The 14,758-nt window shown below is 36.9% G+C and overlaps 1 protein-coding gene and 1 long non-coding RNA gene across 2 annotated transcripts; both read right to left on the bottom strand.

Moving 5' to 3' along the window:
* Nucleotides 1-1,827: 1,827 nt before the first annotated feature.
* On the bottom strand, nt 1,828-3,643 carry LOC119072323. Its single transcript, XR_005086842.1, has 3 exons — nt 3,427-3,643; nt 2,075-2,217; nt 1,828-2,006 (listed from the first exon to the last, which is right to left on the bottom strand). It is a non-coding gene; the product is annotated as an uncharacterized LOC119072323 (long non-coding RNA).
* A 51-nt stretch (nt 3,644-3,694) lies between these two features.
* LOC119072145 (ribosomal protein S6 kinase alpha-5-like) lies at nt 3,695-6,923 on the bottom strand. Its single transcript, XM_037177288.1, has 5 exons — nt 6,518-6,923; nt 6,244-6,459; nt 5,893-5,990; nt 3,757-4,805; nt 3,695-3,698 (listed from the first exon to the last, which is right to left on the bottom strand). The coding sequence occupies exons 1-5, from the start codon at nt 6,921-6,923 to the stop codon at nt 3,695-3,697; spliced, it is 1,773 nt and encodes a 590-aa protein (XP_037033183.1).
* Between the last annotated feature and the right edge of the window lie 7,835 nt (nt 6,924-14,758).

Raw genomic sequence — 14,758 nt, 5'->3', positions numbered from 1 at the left:
GCTGTTCTTCGATTTTAGATATGTTTTCGTTACTAACAATTGAATTTATGTCGAAAAATCGTATCAACTGGTAGATGATTTTTTCCATTCCAGCACATTCGACCTATTTTTGAACCTTGCATACAAATACTTAAAATATTTGAAATTTCTGATTACATAGCTTTCTTTGACGGCGTAGGGAACTGAAATACCTTTCAAATGATCTTTTACAGGTTAACTTTTGAACTAATTTCGTCCATAGATTTCGCCCACGACTAAAAATAGTGAAAAATGGATTTGTACGTAGGAAAATTGGAAAATTTTCACATATGCATGTTTGCGCCGCAAATTTCTTGACGTCTTTTTGCAATAAATATTAAGTTGGAATTAGAAATTGTTCCGATTTTCAATATTTTTTTCAAAATAGTTGGAAATAGTGAGAAAAGTAAAAAAATCAAGAAAAAGTTGATCACTTTCGCTTCTTCAAAAAACAGTTGGAATAAGTGAGAAAAGTGAGTCACATGCCGCCCTGAATAAAAGGAAAAAGTAAGAATCTAAATCAACTTCAAACTCACCCGCTTGTAGATTCCCCAGTACCGTACCAATATAGTGTATGTCAACAAAGACGGACGAACGTAATCCATTTATCAATGGTAGAAAAATGTTGACGAAAAATTGGTGTTGGTGTTTCAGTGCCTCAGCTGCGCTTTTGTAGCTGCAATAAGTAAAAAGAATAATTAGTGGAGGAACATTTGGAAAAACACAGTATTTCTTTCATGAGTAAGTTTTTCTATGTTTTTCACAAACGTCGTCGTATTATTTCATACAGAAATCGTCAATACAAAATAAACTGGCCTGCCTGGTGCGATAGTAAACACCATAACCTGGCCTTAAGGCAACTGTGCGATAGTAAACAGTGGCCTTAAATGTGAAAAATTTAAAAAAATTCTAAATTTAGGAAAAAAGTTTGAGGTGAGCAGAGCTTATCAAAAGCGAACAAATTTGTTCTACCATACACATCCACACACACACACCCACTTAAAGGTGTTCTTATATGGGGCTTATATGGGAACTTCGAGGAGCGCTACTGTAATAGACCAAAATGTATGGGAGAGTGGCTTCTTGGAAGATTTATTGCGTGGCCAAATTTTAAGCTACAAGAACGTGTGATAGCTCGTTGAACTCGTACGGACGCCTAGTTTTTTTTGTAGAACTTCAATATTTGCTGTATATATGAAATTTGAAATTTGTTCTAGTAATAGGACTTGCGTCACGGGCGCTATGCTAACGCGCGCCCATGATACTGCATTATCGGTAACGTGTTTTTCAAAATTCCGGTTAGGGATAATATAAGCGATTTCACTCTTTAATAACGGATAGTCGAACGTCAAAGGAAAATATTCACAATTTTCCAAACTGAGATTGAGAACTTGAGAACCAAACTGAGGATTCTTTTAAATATCTAAATGGTGCCACTTGCTATTCACGATTTCTGTATCTAAGGTAATGCATAGAATACTTACGAATAAAATCCGATTGCATCCGAATAACGACCAGCCCTTTCTTCGTTTTTCAGTTCGGAAATTAACTGTAAGCGAGCACTGTCGCGCATTTCTGGTCCAACGTCCACAACCTTTCGCTCGCCAGGTGTTTGACCTAGTGATTTTATCGCACAGCTGTTGTTCGACATGCATGCGGTGTACAGCATTGGGTCCTTAAACAGCTTGTAGACAGCAGTATGCTTCACGTTCACCAATGGTTCAAGAGTATTGTAGCTTTGAGATAAATTCTTTAGGAGCGTTTTCACATTAGATAAATGGAAATATATACTCACTCGTCCTCATAACCGACCCAACGTACGATGTAATTGGGAAAATGGTCAATTTTGAGTTTTACTTCCTGTACGATGGAGTCCACCAAATACCAGTCGAATAGTTTTTCCGTCAATTCAGGGCCTGGGTGGCAAAATGGCTTCGCAATTTTTCGTGGTATCGCAGAAATCTCCTCATCAGTTAGAAATACATAGCCTGGCATGATTAAGCGAATAAGAAATTTGGTTGGCAATTGTTCAATTCAAAGTGTAAAGATCAGAAACCTTCTTCGAGATCATTGTTCCCAAACTTTCTGGCATAGCGAAAATCCAATTTATTAAATTTTTTGTAATGAATTGGCGCCCGGAAGTTGTGAAGTTTACATAACCGCTTGTTCTCGTGATGTTGGTCTGCTTCCGTCAATGGTCTATTATATATGACGCAATTAGTTGTAGAAGAAACTTACCGCGTGTGCAAACAATGTGTATCCTTGGTATCCAGGATACCGAAAAAAAAATTTGGCGAAAAGCTGGATACTGGGAAATCTACCTGTCATAGCAGGAAGAAATATTGAAAAAAAGAAAAGAAGCTAGAAATGGGAATATGACCAGGTCGGGAAATAACCAAAAATATGGAAATGGAATGAAATCAGGAAATCACCAGAAATCGCAAAACGACCAGAAATCAGGAAATGGCCAGAAATCGGGAAATGTCTAAAAATAAGAAAATGACCAAAATTCGAAAATGACTAGAAATCTGGAAATTACCAGAAATGCAGAGAAATGACTACAATTCTGAAATTACTAGAAATACGGAAAAGGACTGAAATCTGTAAATGACCGGAAATTGGGAAATGACTAGAAATACGGAAACGAACTGAAATCATGAAATGACCAGAAAATTGACAAATTACCAAATTATTCGTAAATTGAGAATTGATTGAAAAACTAGAAAATCGTAAAAATAACGAAACGAACAGGAATCAGGAATTAAGATGGTAAGGTGATAACAGGTGATAACGGAAAGCGAATCGAGATCCTTTTTAGGAAAATGAAAAAAAGGCTTGTCATTGAACTGTAATAGTGATCAAACGCAAATTTTCGCTAGCGATTTCAGATTTTAAAACGTCGCGTCGTTTATCGATTTTCTTCACTTCGGAAACGTTGAAATGCTTTAGCAGCTTTAGTCAATATACTTTTCCCTATGTACTCGCGTCATTTCAAAGGAACAGAATTCCAGACGTTTTCGAGTCGATTTAAATCGCTCGCTCCAATCGCGCTATTTCTCTTGATTCTTACATTTCATTTATCCGAAAGGCTTCATTCATAAATTTTTCACTCGCACCGCTCCCGCCTTTCTGATTGTATGCATTTTTGTCGGGAAATCCTAATATTATTACTGTGAAATTTCGTCAAATTTTAGTGTACACCAGGAAAAATCGGGAAATCGAATTTGGGTACCGGGAAGAAAACATTATTTGCACTCGCGCCACGCAGAGCCGTTTGAAGAGCTCAAAATAAAAAATTGGACTCACGTATGTACTGTACTTTACGTGAATAGGCAACGTAAATGCATATTTCATTTATGAGCGATGCGCCATTTACATTTCCGTATCACGTAAAGTTGAATGACTCACCCGTAAATAATTTCCGGAACCTCAGGCATTACAATCGTGGATGTAACCACTTCTTCGTTGCTTACTTCGGGCATATTTTCAGCTGGCACAAGCTCTAGATTTTGCGACGCCTGTATGTTCGTTCTCTCCAATTGTCTTTCGGAGTGGACCTGCATTGATGTCAATGTTTGGTTTGTTGTGGTGGGCAATGACGATTTAACTTCATTTGTTTGTGAGCGAGTTGTGATTTCTTTGATCTCTGGAGATGGACATTTTCGGATTTTCGTGCTTAACTTTCGTGAATAGTTTTCTATATGTTTTCGTAGATCACATTTCTGTTCGAGCTTTAACAATGAACTTCCTGATTCAACGTTGACTCGCTTCAACTTTTTGTACTTGTTCGGTTCATCTTCAACTATTCGACTTATTCTGCGCTTGGAACTCAAATTCTGCAAGTGACCATTAAGTTTATTGTTTTCAGATTCTTCAGCAATGATTCTCGGTAATTGAGGTTTATCGATGTCGTTCGCCTCTACATTCATTATACTGTCCTGAATGTCAACCGGCATGTTGCCATTAACCTCAGAGTTTACTTGAGTTTCAATAACAGTTTTAGTTTCCAATTTGCGGGCACGAATTTCGACAACGTTCTTATTTTCGTCTAGTAGCTCTTTACTACAATGGACTACAAAGGAAATATCTTTCACATTCTTCAATGCACCCGAACTGTAAGTCGAAGTCGAACTACGAAGCAATTGCAGGATATAACCTTTAACGTCTCTGTGCAATGCTGACCATTGCTTAGAGTTCTCATCAAACTTGTTATTTTCGATTAATTTGGCAGCAACATCAATAATTGACGAGTTAAATGGTGAATGACCACACAATAGCGTATAAAGGCATACGCCCATCGACCAATAATCGATCTGTTTGTCTTGTGCTCCAGTTATTGGCTTGGTATTACCGAAGCCGATGAAGCGAAATTCTCTGCTTTGTTTCAAAAAGTATATGTTTTTGAAGCAAATGCGGCGGTGTGTATATTTAATTTCATGGACGTTTTCCAAAATTTCCAATATTTTATCAATGGCTTCGCAAAACAATCCTGCATACGAAATCGTTGTACTAAAACATTCCAGCAAATTCACACCGTCAATCAGTTCCATGACCAGATATGTACACTTTGAATCAGTAAGCAGTTCAACCATTTGAACTACACCCGACACATGAGCTGCTTTTTGCAAAAAATCAATTTCATTCTCATTTTGGCCCATACGTTTGTAAATCTTAACCGCATAGTAATTGTCGTCAGATGAATTGTAGCACTTCATGCACGTCGACGACTTACCGGTACCAAGTGGTTGATGCGATGTAAATTTGTATTTTTTATGGAACTCTGAATTCTGGAAGATGATAAAAAAAATTAATTGAAAATAGTCTCGTCAATTTGCGTTTATCTTATTTGGTACATAATCTAGAGCGAATAATTTTTGCTCACAATAAGGTAGATAGAAATAGAAGGCCTTCCCAAGGTACTATTTTCTCAAAAAGTTATTGGAACATCATTCAGGGTGAAGCGTAAAGGTTACACCGCGAACTCGATCATCGAAAGGGTCCATTAACACAGCGGAGAAGAAGAATGAGATATTTCAATTATCATGCCCGCACGTTAGCAAGCGGGCGTGACGCAAATCCACTACCAAAATGTTTTTTTTTAATGGGGATCAACTCGTACACTTTATCTTTCGTATAGTGAGTTGTAGTCTAAGAGTAATTATACCTAGAGAGGAAATTTGTACGATCAAATGTGGTTCCAACATCAGTTTCTATAAGATACACATTTCGTATAATTTTACACCAATACGTTTATGCGTTGACGCTTTTGATAGTTGAATTTGCCCTCTTAATTAAGAGGGCAAACACATACCAATAAACATTTCGTGTTTCATGTTGGGACCACACATTTTACGTAATTTCCTCTCTAGGTATAATTACTCTTAGGTTATAGTGGCAGCGGACAAACATACAGTGTGTTTATCTTTAGAAAACACAGTTTTAGATTTATCAGAGTTTTGCAAGTCATCAATGTTCCCGGTCTGTGATATTTTGAGGTGAAATTAGAATTCTCTTAGGGATTTTCAAATTTTCTACCAAAATACCATAACCTGGAACTTTATTGACTGGGAACATCGATGATTTCTAAAACTCTAAAAATCTCGTCGTCGTAGAAGAAATGTTCATAAAATATTTTTTAGAAAAAGTTTTAATGTAAGATTCTAAAGTAGGAATTTGGTAATTGCTAGATAGATATGACTGCAGACACAGGGATAAAATTGCTTGGGAGTGCAAACTGTTTTTAATTCTTCACTCAAAGTTAATTGAATCACTGTGAAATGTACAGAAAAATGTCCTGCTTTTATGTTTGACCTTTAAATTCAAAGTGAGACAGAATTTGGTGCAAAAAGTGTTTTACAAAAATAAACAAATTACCGGATCGCAATTGTTTAGAATGTGCCGTGCAAATGAGTTCCAGTTGTCGCCAATCAAATTATGAGCAGGTTGCAATTCTGGGGCGATATACGAGTATCCTGAAATAGTAAAATATTTGATTGATGAGATATAGAAAAGGCTTTCACGGTATTGAGGCGAAATTGTCATCGGTTCTGCTTTACAAAATAATTTTTTGTTAGATGAGCCTAATCAGTTGCATTGAATATTTACATTCAAGGAAGAATAATACTGAGTTCTTACTAAGCCTCAGCAGAACCAGATTGAAAGTTTTTCAGTAGTAATGACATGACGATTTAAAAGATAAAATTTACTTCTACAACAAATAAATACCTTTGAAGGTTAAAAATGAATTTTGTGGCGTGTCAGTGGGCGAATACGTAGGTGGCTGCTGTGTAAATTCTACACTAAAATTTTGTGTATCGAATGGATGTGTTATTTTCGGAGGATCAGCTGGACATGCAATTTCCCTCCTTTTCAGTCTGTCCCAGTCGAGATCATCGAATAGCTTATGCTTCTTTAATTCCGTTGCTCGAGCCTCGCTACCACCTACAGAAAATCAAAGTTTTAATTCCTGAATAAAATGGACTGAAATTCTACTACGTACCCAATCGAATGGAAGGATCTTTATGTAAAATCTTCGTTAGGAAATCTTTCATTTCTGTTGAAATATCTGCAGGCATATACGGTTCCTCGTTCATAATTCTATTTATGATAGTTCCATTTTCATCGTTGGTACCGAAAGGGGTCTCCATCGACAGTAATTCAATGGCCATAATGCCTAGAGCCCACCAGTCGGCGGCTGTATTGTGACCGGTGCGGGCTATTACCTCCGGAGCCATGTACTCTTCAGTTCCACAAAAACTTTTTGATCGTCCTCGAGCACCTAACTTCTTACACAAACCAAAGTCAACGAGTTTAACGTGTCCTTCGGCGTCCAACAAAACATTTTCTAGCTTGATGTCACGATAGGCAAAACCTTGCAAGTGAATGTATTCAAGAGCGACAATCATTTCTGCAATGTAAAACCGAACGTAAGACTCCGGAATCGGACCTTTTTGAATTCGCGTGAACATTTCCCCACCAGGCAGGTATTCTTTTTGTGGGAAGTAAAGAATCAAGTTAGTACAACATAGGGTCGTATAAACAGATTCAAGGCTTGCCTGTTACCAAGAATAACTTGTCGTTCGTTTGAAATGCATAGTGCAACGTTTGTATGTACGGACAATCCCTTAATATTTCGAGGGCCTATTTAAGAATCAAAGATGAAACTAACACTCTGCAAACAAGAAAACTCACTTTACTTACTTCGCGTTCTGCCTTCATGTGTACAATCGTTTTCGGATTTTTAACCACTTCGGACTTGGTGATAACCTTTAGTGCGTATATCTTATCGATATCCACTCCGCAGGTCTTCCGTACCAAGAAAACCGTTCCGTATGCTAGTAGTGAAGGATTCTATAATTTCTTTGAATTTCGCATGTATAATTTGTACTTACTGCCGGCTCCCAGCTTTTTAATTATATCAAAGTGAGTTATATTGACTGCACACTCGTCGATATATTCTGGAAAGAATAAAAATAATTGCTGTAAAACGACTGCCTTGAAATAGAATTGCTGTTCAAGTTATTATTATTGTAACCACAAAAACGTTATCTTTTATGAATAATGAATGATGGAAAGCATATCAGACAGTAACACCGAAATGAACGAATGTGCCCAATCACTGAACGTGGAAGAAGACACATCGAAATCACTTCGAATAGCTTAATAAAAGCGCTTCGAAATCAATGCTTTGCAATTTATATCAAAAATCCCACAACCAGCAAAGATCTCGTGTTTATCAAGAATTGATTGTCATCCTTGGAATGGGTATCAGCGAAGTAAATCTCAATGGTGTTCCAGGAGTACATAGGAGTTGACAGCAATCCCACATCTGTCACACTTGGATCAGAGAGAAAGAAACCATCACGGGAAACTGTGACTCTAACAACATGTTAATATCATCGAGACATCACGGAATTAAGCCGCAATAACATATTTTGTCGAAGTGAACGCCAAAACAATGATGTGAGGAGACAAAAAGAGAATATATATACAAGTGCGAAGAAAAGTGTGCACAGACCTTTGTCATACAGAATTGGGCTGTTCGCAGAGTTTAAGTTAGACGTGTCAGAGCTCAATAAGCTGTCAAAGGAGGTCCAAATGAAGACTACAGATAATTAATAATCACGTTTATAATTGACGGAAGGGGAAATGATAACCTTGATCACAATCACTTCAACATTCAGTTTGTGAGAAAATAGTCTGCCGTGTATCGAGCAACTATGTAATTCAGACACACTTTATCTAAATAAATCATTTAGAACCATTTGAAACATGAATTTGTCAGTTTAAGCTTGTAAAGAAGTCGTGAGAAGCCATTGCCGTTAGCTTTTTTGATCAACGAAATTTTTAAAAGTTAGAAGCTGTTGTCGACACTGTAATGAGAAAAATATTTTAAAGCAAGCCTACCGGATTCGTCCCAGTCGGCATCATAATCCAATTCATTGGGATCACTGTCACTTTCGGTGAGGACTTCGAAATTGTCCTGTTCTTGATCCATCTCTTCCGACTGCTCCTCCATTTCTTTGCCCGTCTTGCTACAACCAAGCTTCAGGTTTTTTTCACTTTCTGGAGGAGTATCAACACTGAAAGAAATGTTTTTAAAGACTTTTGATCATTACGCCACTTTACTGAAAACTAACTGACTGAAAAGGATGAAAGGACATTTTTCTTAACTCAGTGACGAAATGTAAAACTTTCGTTAGCTTTTTCGATAAGAACGGTGTATGCAACTCGGTTTTTCACATTTTGAATGCGTCAAACGGTTGTAGGACTTAAACAAACCCCATTTATTTAAATACATAATTTGCCTATTCGTCATGTTTCCCCATTTTCTCGTTATTTTTTGTCTAAAGATACCTGTGCTTATTTCGTGTAGTATCTTGTAGTGTGCCACTGACGTTCGAAGAAACCACACTTTCTTTCGGCTCAAAACACCACTCCGGACCAAAGTCAAGCTGCGATAGATGCATTTCACAGTCTTCAAAATTGGAGAATTCTAAAAAGGAATGCTGATTACTAGTTAATAATATTACACAATTATAAGAAAACTTCGAAGAACAAAGAACAAAGAAACTGCTGACGTTTCTATTGTTCCAGGGGGGAGGGGGCGTATGAAAATTCAAGAAAACTGCTGCCGTGATTTGTGCATGTCCCCTGACCTTTTTTTTTTTTTAAGGACAGCCACTTCAATCTTCAGCAATCTTACTTAAATTCCGAATTCGAGAAACATAAGCCAAGGCTCAAAACATGCCGTTGAAAAAGGGTTGCCTTGAAGCTTAGCTCAGGTAGTTTTATAGAAAAAAAGGCTGAACATCTTTGAAACCGATTCGTTAAAAAATGCGTGACCAAGTTTCATGTAACGAAGCTCGAGTAACTGAATGCCTCAGCAGAGCCGTAATAACACAATGGGCTATAGGGAAAAAATTGGCGGTAACTGGCGCTGGAAATTTTAAGGACATATCTATATTTAGCGCTGCAAATGAAATAGCACAGTGGAGCCCGAATTCCTAACCAGGCCTCTGTGCCTCAGAATTTGTTGTGCAATAGGTTCGAAATGAATAAGATGATTCTATTGCAAAAAATGAGAAGTTTATCCGAAAACTTAGTAAAAATGTGTCTGAAAAAAAAATTGGCAATTTATGATGCGTTAATCTTTTACGCCCATTGTAATACTGTACTTAATTTCTCTGATTGAGTGAACGACAGTTTTAAAAAATTTAGTGTTATACTAATAACTGAAAAGGACTGGAAGAATCTTTTGCTAAATTTGCTGAAGAGCAATGTCTGCTTACGTTGACCGCAAGCCTCGGTCTCAGTATACACTGTATATTTATGCGACGTTAAGGCGATACAATGAGAAATTACATCCAAAGTGCTTCAAAAGTAAACTAAAATTACCTTTGTCGAACATTATCTCACACTCATGTAACTCCATTGCATCTTCCGACTTCGGTTGAACCCTGTTTTCGAATTTCGAAGCGTAGTTGTGATTTGGTATCCAACAGAACGGTTCTCCATCGATATAAATCATCCATTCTTTGGGCACCGCACGGAGAATCTTCAGTGGAATACATTTTATGCCCAAAAACATGGCACTGGTGTTTTTAGTCCTTAGAATGGAAAACGCAAAACATTTTAGACACGAGTGTGAAATTTAATCTAGAGACAAAACGAACTATCGTATTCGATCCTTTTTTCAATTATTATTTTTACTCACGTTCCAAAAATGCTGCAAAAATACTTCGTAAAACCTTCCGGATATCCTTGGAATTATTTCAGGACGGATTTTTAATATTATTTTGGGTAATTACTATTTTTGTGTCAAGAACTTGCACAAAAAAATAATCAAAAGAATCGATAAAATTCCAGGTCACTACATATAAAAATTTTATTTTATGATTGACATGAAACAATTGGGGTCATTAAGAGTGATATCGCCAAAACTTGAACCAATTTCAAAACAACGGCTCAGCGATCCGGGCAAGCTATAGCTCGTTTGAATCGTCTTTCAATTCTGAGAAATAGGGATCTTTTACTTTTTTTGTTAGTTTCCCATTTTCGGAGTGAACTCGTGAAAGTAATAGCATGTCAATGGGTCGTGAAAACAGTTTTTCGGTGATAGCTCGAGATAGAAATCTTTCTAAAATGTGAAATGTTGTAGGAATATAGGCCTCTGGCAGACCTTCAAAACGAGTATAATCATCGGTAAGGATAGCCACCCGTTCTGGACTTATGACTCAAAAAATGGTGAATGTTTGGACAGTGCTGCTGGCTTGCAACAGAACTTTTCCGCTGAACTGACTATAGGGTGTTGTAGCTGGACTTACCCTCTTTCGTTCCACGTATAATACACCCCAGAAAAATTGTGTTGCAAGCCACAAAGTTAGTCGAAGTAAAATGTCGCTCCAGTAGACCCATATTTTTCAGTGTTTTCAACTTGTTTCTGGTCTTCAAACAGACTGGAGCGATGGGAATGAAATAAACTAAATCAAAATTACATGTTCAGCTCGAAATTGTCCTGAACCGAGTGATCATTGGCCTTGAAAATGTTGCTTTCCTCCTACTTCGTAGTAGGTGGAAAACCTCATTTCTTTGACTTCACAAAATGAACAGAAACTCAATTGTTTGCACCGAATATGGGCTTATTGTAAAGCAGAGATGCGCATCGTTCATTTACAGTCAATAAATGGTCACCCAAGATGTAATTTGTACTTCACAAGAGGTCACGACCGTTCCCAGCTATGGAAAATGTGTCAAAAATCCAGTTTTTTTTACAAAAAAAGTTGTTTTAAGAATACATAGCTTAAGACCTTAACTAAAAGCAGTTAAAATCTCCACAGAAAAAATATTTTTGTAAAAAAACTGGATTTTTGACACATTTTCCATAGCTGGAACGGTCGTGACCTCTTGTGAAGTACAAATTACATCTTGGGTGACCATTTATTGACTGTAAATGAACGATGCGCATCTCTGCTTTACAATAAGCCATATTCGGTGCAAACAATTGAGTTTCTGTTCATTTTGTGAAGTCAAAGAAATGAGGTTTCCACCTACTACGAAGTAGGAGGAAAGCAACATTTTCAAGGCCAATGATCACTCGGTTCAGGACAATTTCGAGCTGAACATGTAATTTTGATTTAGTTTATTTCATTCCCATCGCTCCAGTCTGTTTGAAGACCAAAAACAAGTTGAAAACACTGAAAAATATGGGTCTACTGGAGCGACATTTTACTTCGACTAACTTTGTGGCTTGCAACACAATTTTTCTGGGGTGTATTATACGTGGAACGAAAGAGGGTAAGTCCAGCTACAACACCCTATAGTCAGTTCAGCGGAAAAGTTCTGTTGCAAGCCAGCAGCACTGTCCAAACATTCACCATTTTTTGAGTCATAAGTCCAGAACGGGTGGCTATCCTTACCGATGATTATACTCGTTTTGAAGGTCTGCCAGAGGCCTATATTCCTACAACATTTCACATTTTAGAAAGATTTCTATCTCGAGCTATCACCGAAAAACTGTTTTCACGACCCATTGACATGCTATTACTTTCACGAGTTCACTCCGAAAATGGGAAACTAACAAAAAAAGTAAAAGATCCCTATTTCTCAGAATTGAAAGACGATTCAAACGAGCTATAGCTTGCCCGGATCGCCGAACCATGGTATTCATTTTCACCAAAATTGGTTCAAGTTTTGGCGATATCACTCTTAAGGCCAGTTCATACTCGCATACATTTTTGCGATATATGCGACCATGAACTGGCCTTAAATACATATGTTTGAAAAGATGTTTTGGGCTTTTAATTAGTTTGATACATGTTCGATTATTAATATAGCTATGATCAAATGCATTTAAGTCCGAAAGTAATCTAACATTGGCTCTCGGCTCGGCCGTTTAAATATTGTCAATTCGACTCCTTTTTTCCGAAGATTTTTTGTTAGTAAATTTCGTGAATATTGAATGGCAAAGGTTCCAACTTAGCGAATCCTGATTTCTGAATTTTCCTCGAAATATTCGTTTTGGGATATCGCTAAACTTTACCTGAATGGGAGACCGACTGAATGCTACTACTTTGTCAACCGGTACTAAATCATCGAGTATTGCTCAGGTAATTATTTAGCCTCATTGCTGTAACCGCGTATTTCGGAACTGTAAAAGTTCTTGGAATTCTTTTTCTATCATATCACAGCTCTACTTCCAGCATGAACATAGGAAATATTCGAAGGTTTATGCAATTAAATTAGGCTCTGCATTTCTTTCGTAAAGACAGTAGTCGTGATTTCATGGTGTAAACTAGTCTCTTATATATCTTACTCGCTGCTCATGATCAAAACACTGTGGTAAACTCAAAAGGAGATACATCCGAAGCAGCTAAAGCTGCTTAACCATCCTCCTAGGTTTACTTTATGGGACAGATAAATTGCTTGTGAAAACATTTATACAGACTACAGATATTCTTGCATTACTGACTTAGTGCAAAAACTGCAGTCTGTATAATCTGTTGGAATCAAAGATTGCGTTTGAACATTTATTCAAAATTAATCCTCATATAATCCAATTTTTCTATTACGACGATAATCAACTCGATAGGTGAATTATTTGTATCGCGACGAGCAATAATTATCATCAGATGTGGTGTGTCACCCGCGTATCTTTCTTTGGATAACCTCTCCATAATTTACACCACTGACGATTTAACATTTAATAGAAAATGGACAAATAATCACGAAGATCATAACTCTTTCTTCGTAAGAAGTTTTACACTAATAGCATCGGCACTACATTGAATTAGCCTTTTATTTAAATTTTCAATGAATAACGGGAAACGTTTATTTGATAATCATTTATTTAAGATCCGTTCGAAAGTCGCAAAAGATTTTAAAGGCGTAAAATAAAATAAAATCGGTGAAACCGTTTCACTGTAACAATTTGTAAAAGGATGAATTCACTTTAACCAAAGAAAATGTTTCACTTTGCCATTTCTTAAAAGTATAAAATAGATAGCGCAAAAAACAATCATAATGGTCACAACAATCCCACGACATCGATCACATCGATGTTCAGCAAATTACCGAAAGAAATTCATATTTTTTCCATATGAAAGTTTGCAATGTTCGAAAAATCCAAATAGTGCGTACAACAGTTGTTACTGCAACTTTATTGATTCAATGACAAAATATAACAATCAGTTTCCATTTGCATGTGAAGTTACGAACATGAACTTTTAAAAATTTTAGCGCTCACAAAAAGCGTACCATTTTTGACACCTTTTGATCTAGTACGTTTAGCACTACAATTTTGACGTACATCAATCAGAAACATTGTTGATGTTTACAAACCACAAAATGGTTCTTTGATGCAATTGAAATTTTGTAAAAGTTGAATCGAAAATCGAATAATTTAATATAAAATGTTTAGTGTTTGATGGTCAAATGTTGTGCAATCGATAGGCCATATCTTTTCGCAGGTAATTTAATTCGTAAACATGCACTGATCCAAATTTTTATTTTCGAAAAATTGTTTTAGGAAAATGATCCAGCATCAACTACATTAGATTAGATTATTGCCGGTCCGAGCTTAAGAAAACAGATTCTTTTTCTTCGACTCGATGCGTTATATTGTCTACGTAAACACGAAATTCAAGCGATACAAAGACCTTAACTTTAAAATGACATTTTGAAACCGCACCTTGAGGCTCTTGGAACATCGAGTGACCAAAAATCTGAAATCGGTCCACTGACCTCGGACATAAAAATTTTGTTCTAGGACCCCCCTCAACTTTCATTTTTGAACATTTCTCCCGAAGAGACCAAAGCTCTACGACGGCATCTTGTGGCCGTACCAGCATCAAAGTTGGTACCCTGAATTGACAGATTTTGCATCTTTTGTCGAAAACGCTTCCGCCGATTTTTTTAATATATACCTCAATCGATAGGTATTTTCAGCGGCTATCAACCATGGAAATTGCACAAAAGTTCTATGTACTGTTTTTGAGAAAATTGAGAAAAACTACCCAAAAAACTACTTTTTTGCAATTTGCTGCGGCTCACAGGTGTGTGGCCGCTCTCAAATGTATTTATTCGGAAGCGCCGACCTCGAAAACCCTTTAGACACAAATTTCACTACAATCCATTGTATTTACGCTAAATGGTAGCCATTTTTCGTTTCAAAAATTCCGACTTTGAAGCCACCTAGCGGCCAAGCGACGCATAAAAAAAATTTTTGACCTACATTTCCTGA

This window comes from Bradysia coprophila, assembly GCF_014529535.1.
Source record: "Bradysia coprophila strain Holo2 chromosome IV unlocalized genomic scaffold, BU_Bcop_v1 contig_81, whole genome shotgun sequence".
Taxonomy (NCBI): Eukaryota; Metazoa; Arthropoda; class Insecta; order Diptera; family Sciaridae; genus Bradysia; species Bradysia coprophila.
The sequence above is the reverse complement of the archived record's forward strand: the minus strand, read 5'-3'. Positions and strand labels throughout refer to the sequence as shown.

Coding starts and splice junctions, on each gene's coding strand:
- LOC119072145 (XM_037177288.1), bottom strand. CDS start 6,923: ATGATTGTCGCTCTTGAATACATTCACTTGCAAGGTTTTGCCTATCGT. Junction 5,991..6,243: donor TTCATTTTTAACCTTCAAAG/GTATTTATTTGT, acceptor TTACTATTTCAG/GATACTCGTATATCGCCCCA. Junction 4,806..5,892: donor TTCTAAACAATTGCGATCCG/GTAATTTGTTTA, acceptor ATCATCTTCCAG/AATTCAGAGTTCCATAAAAA.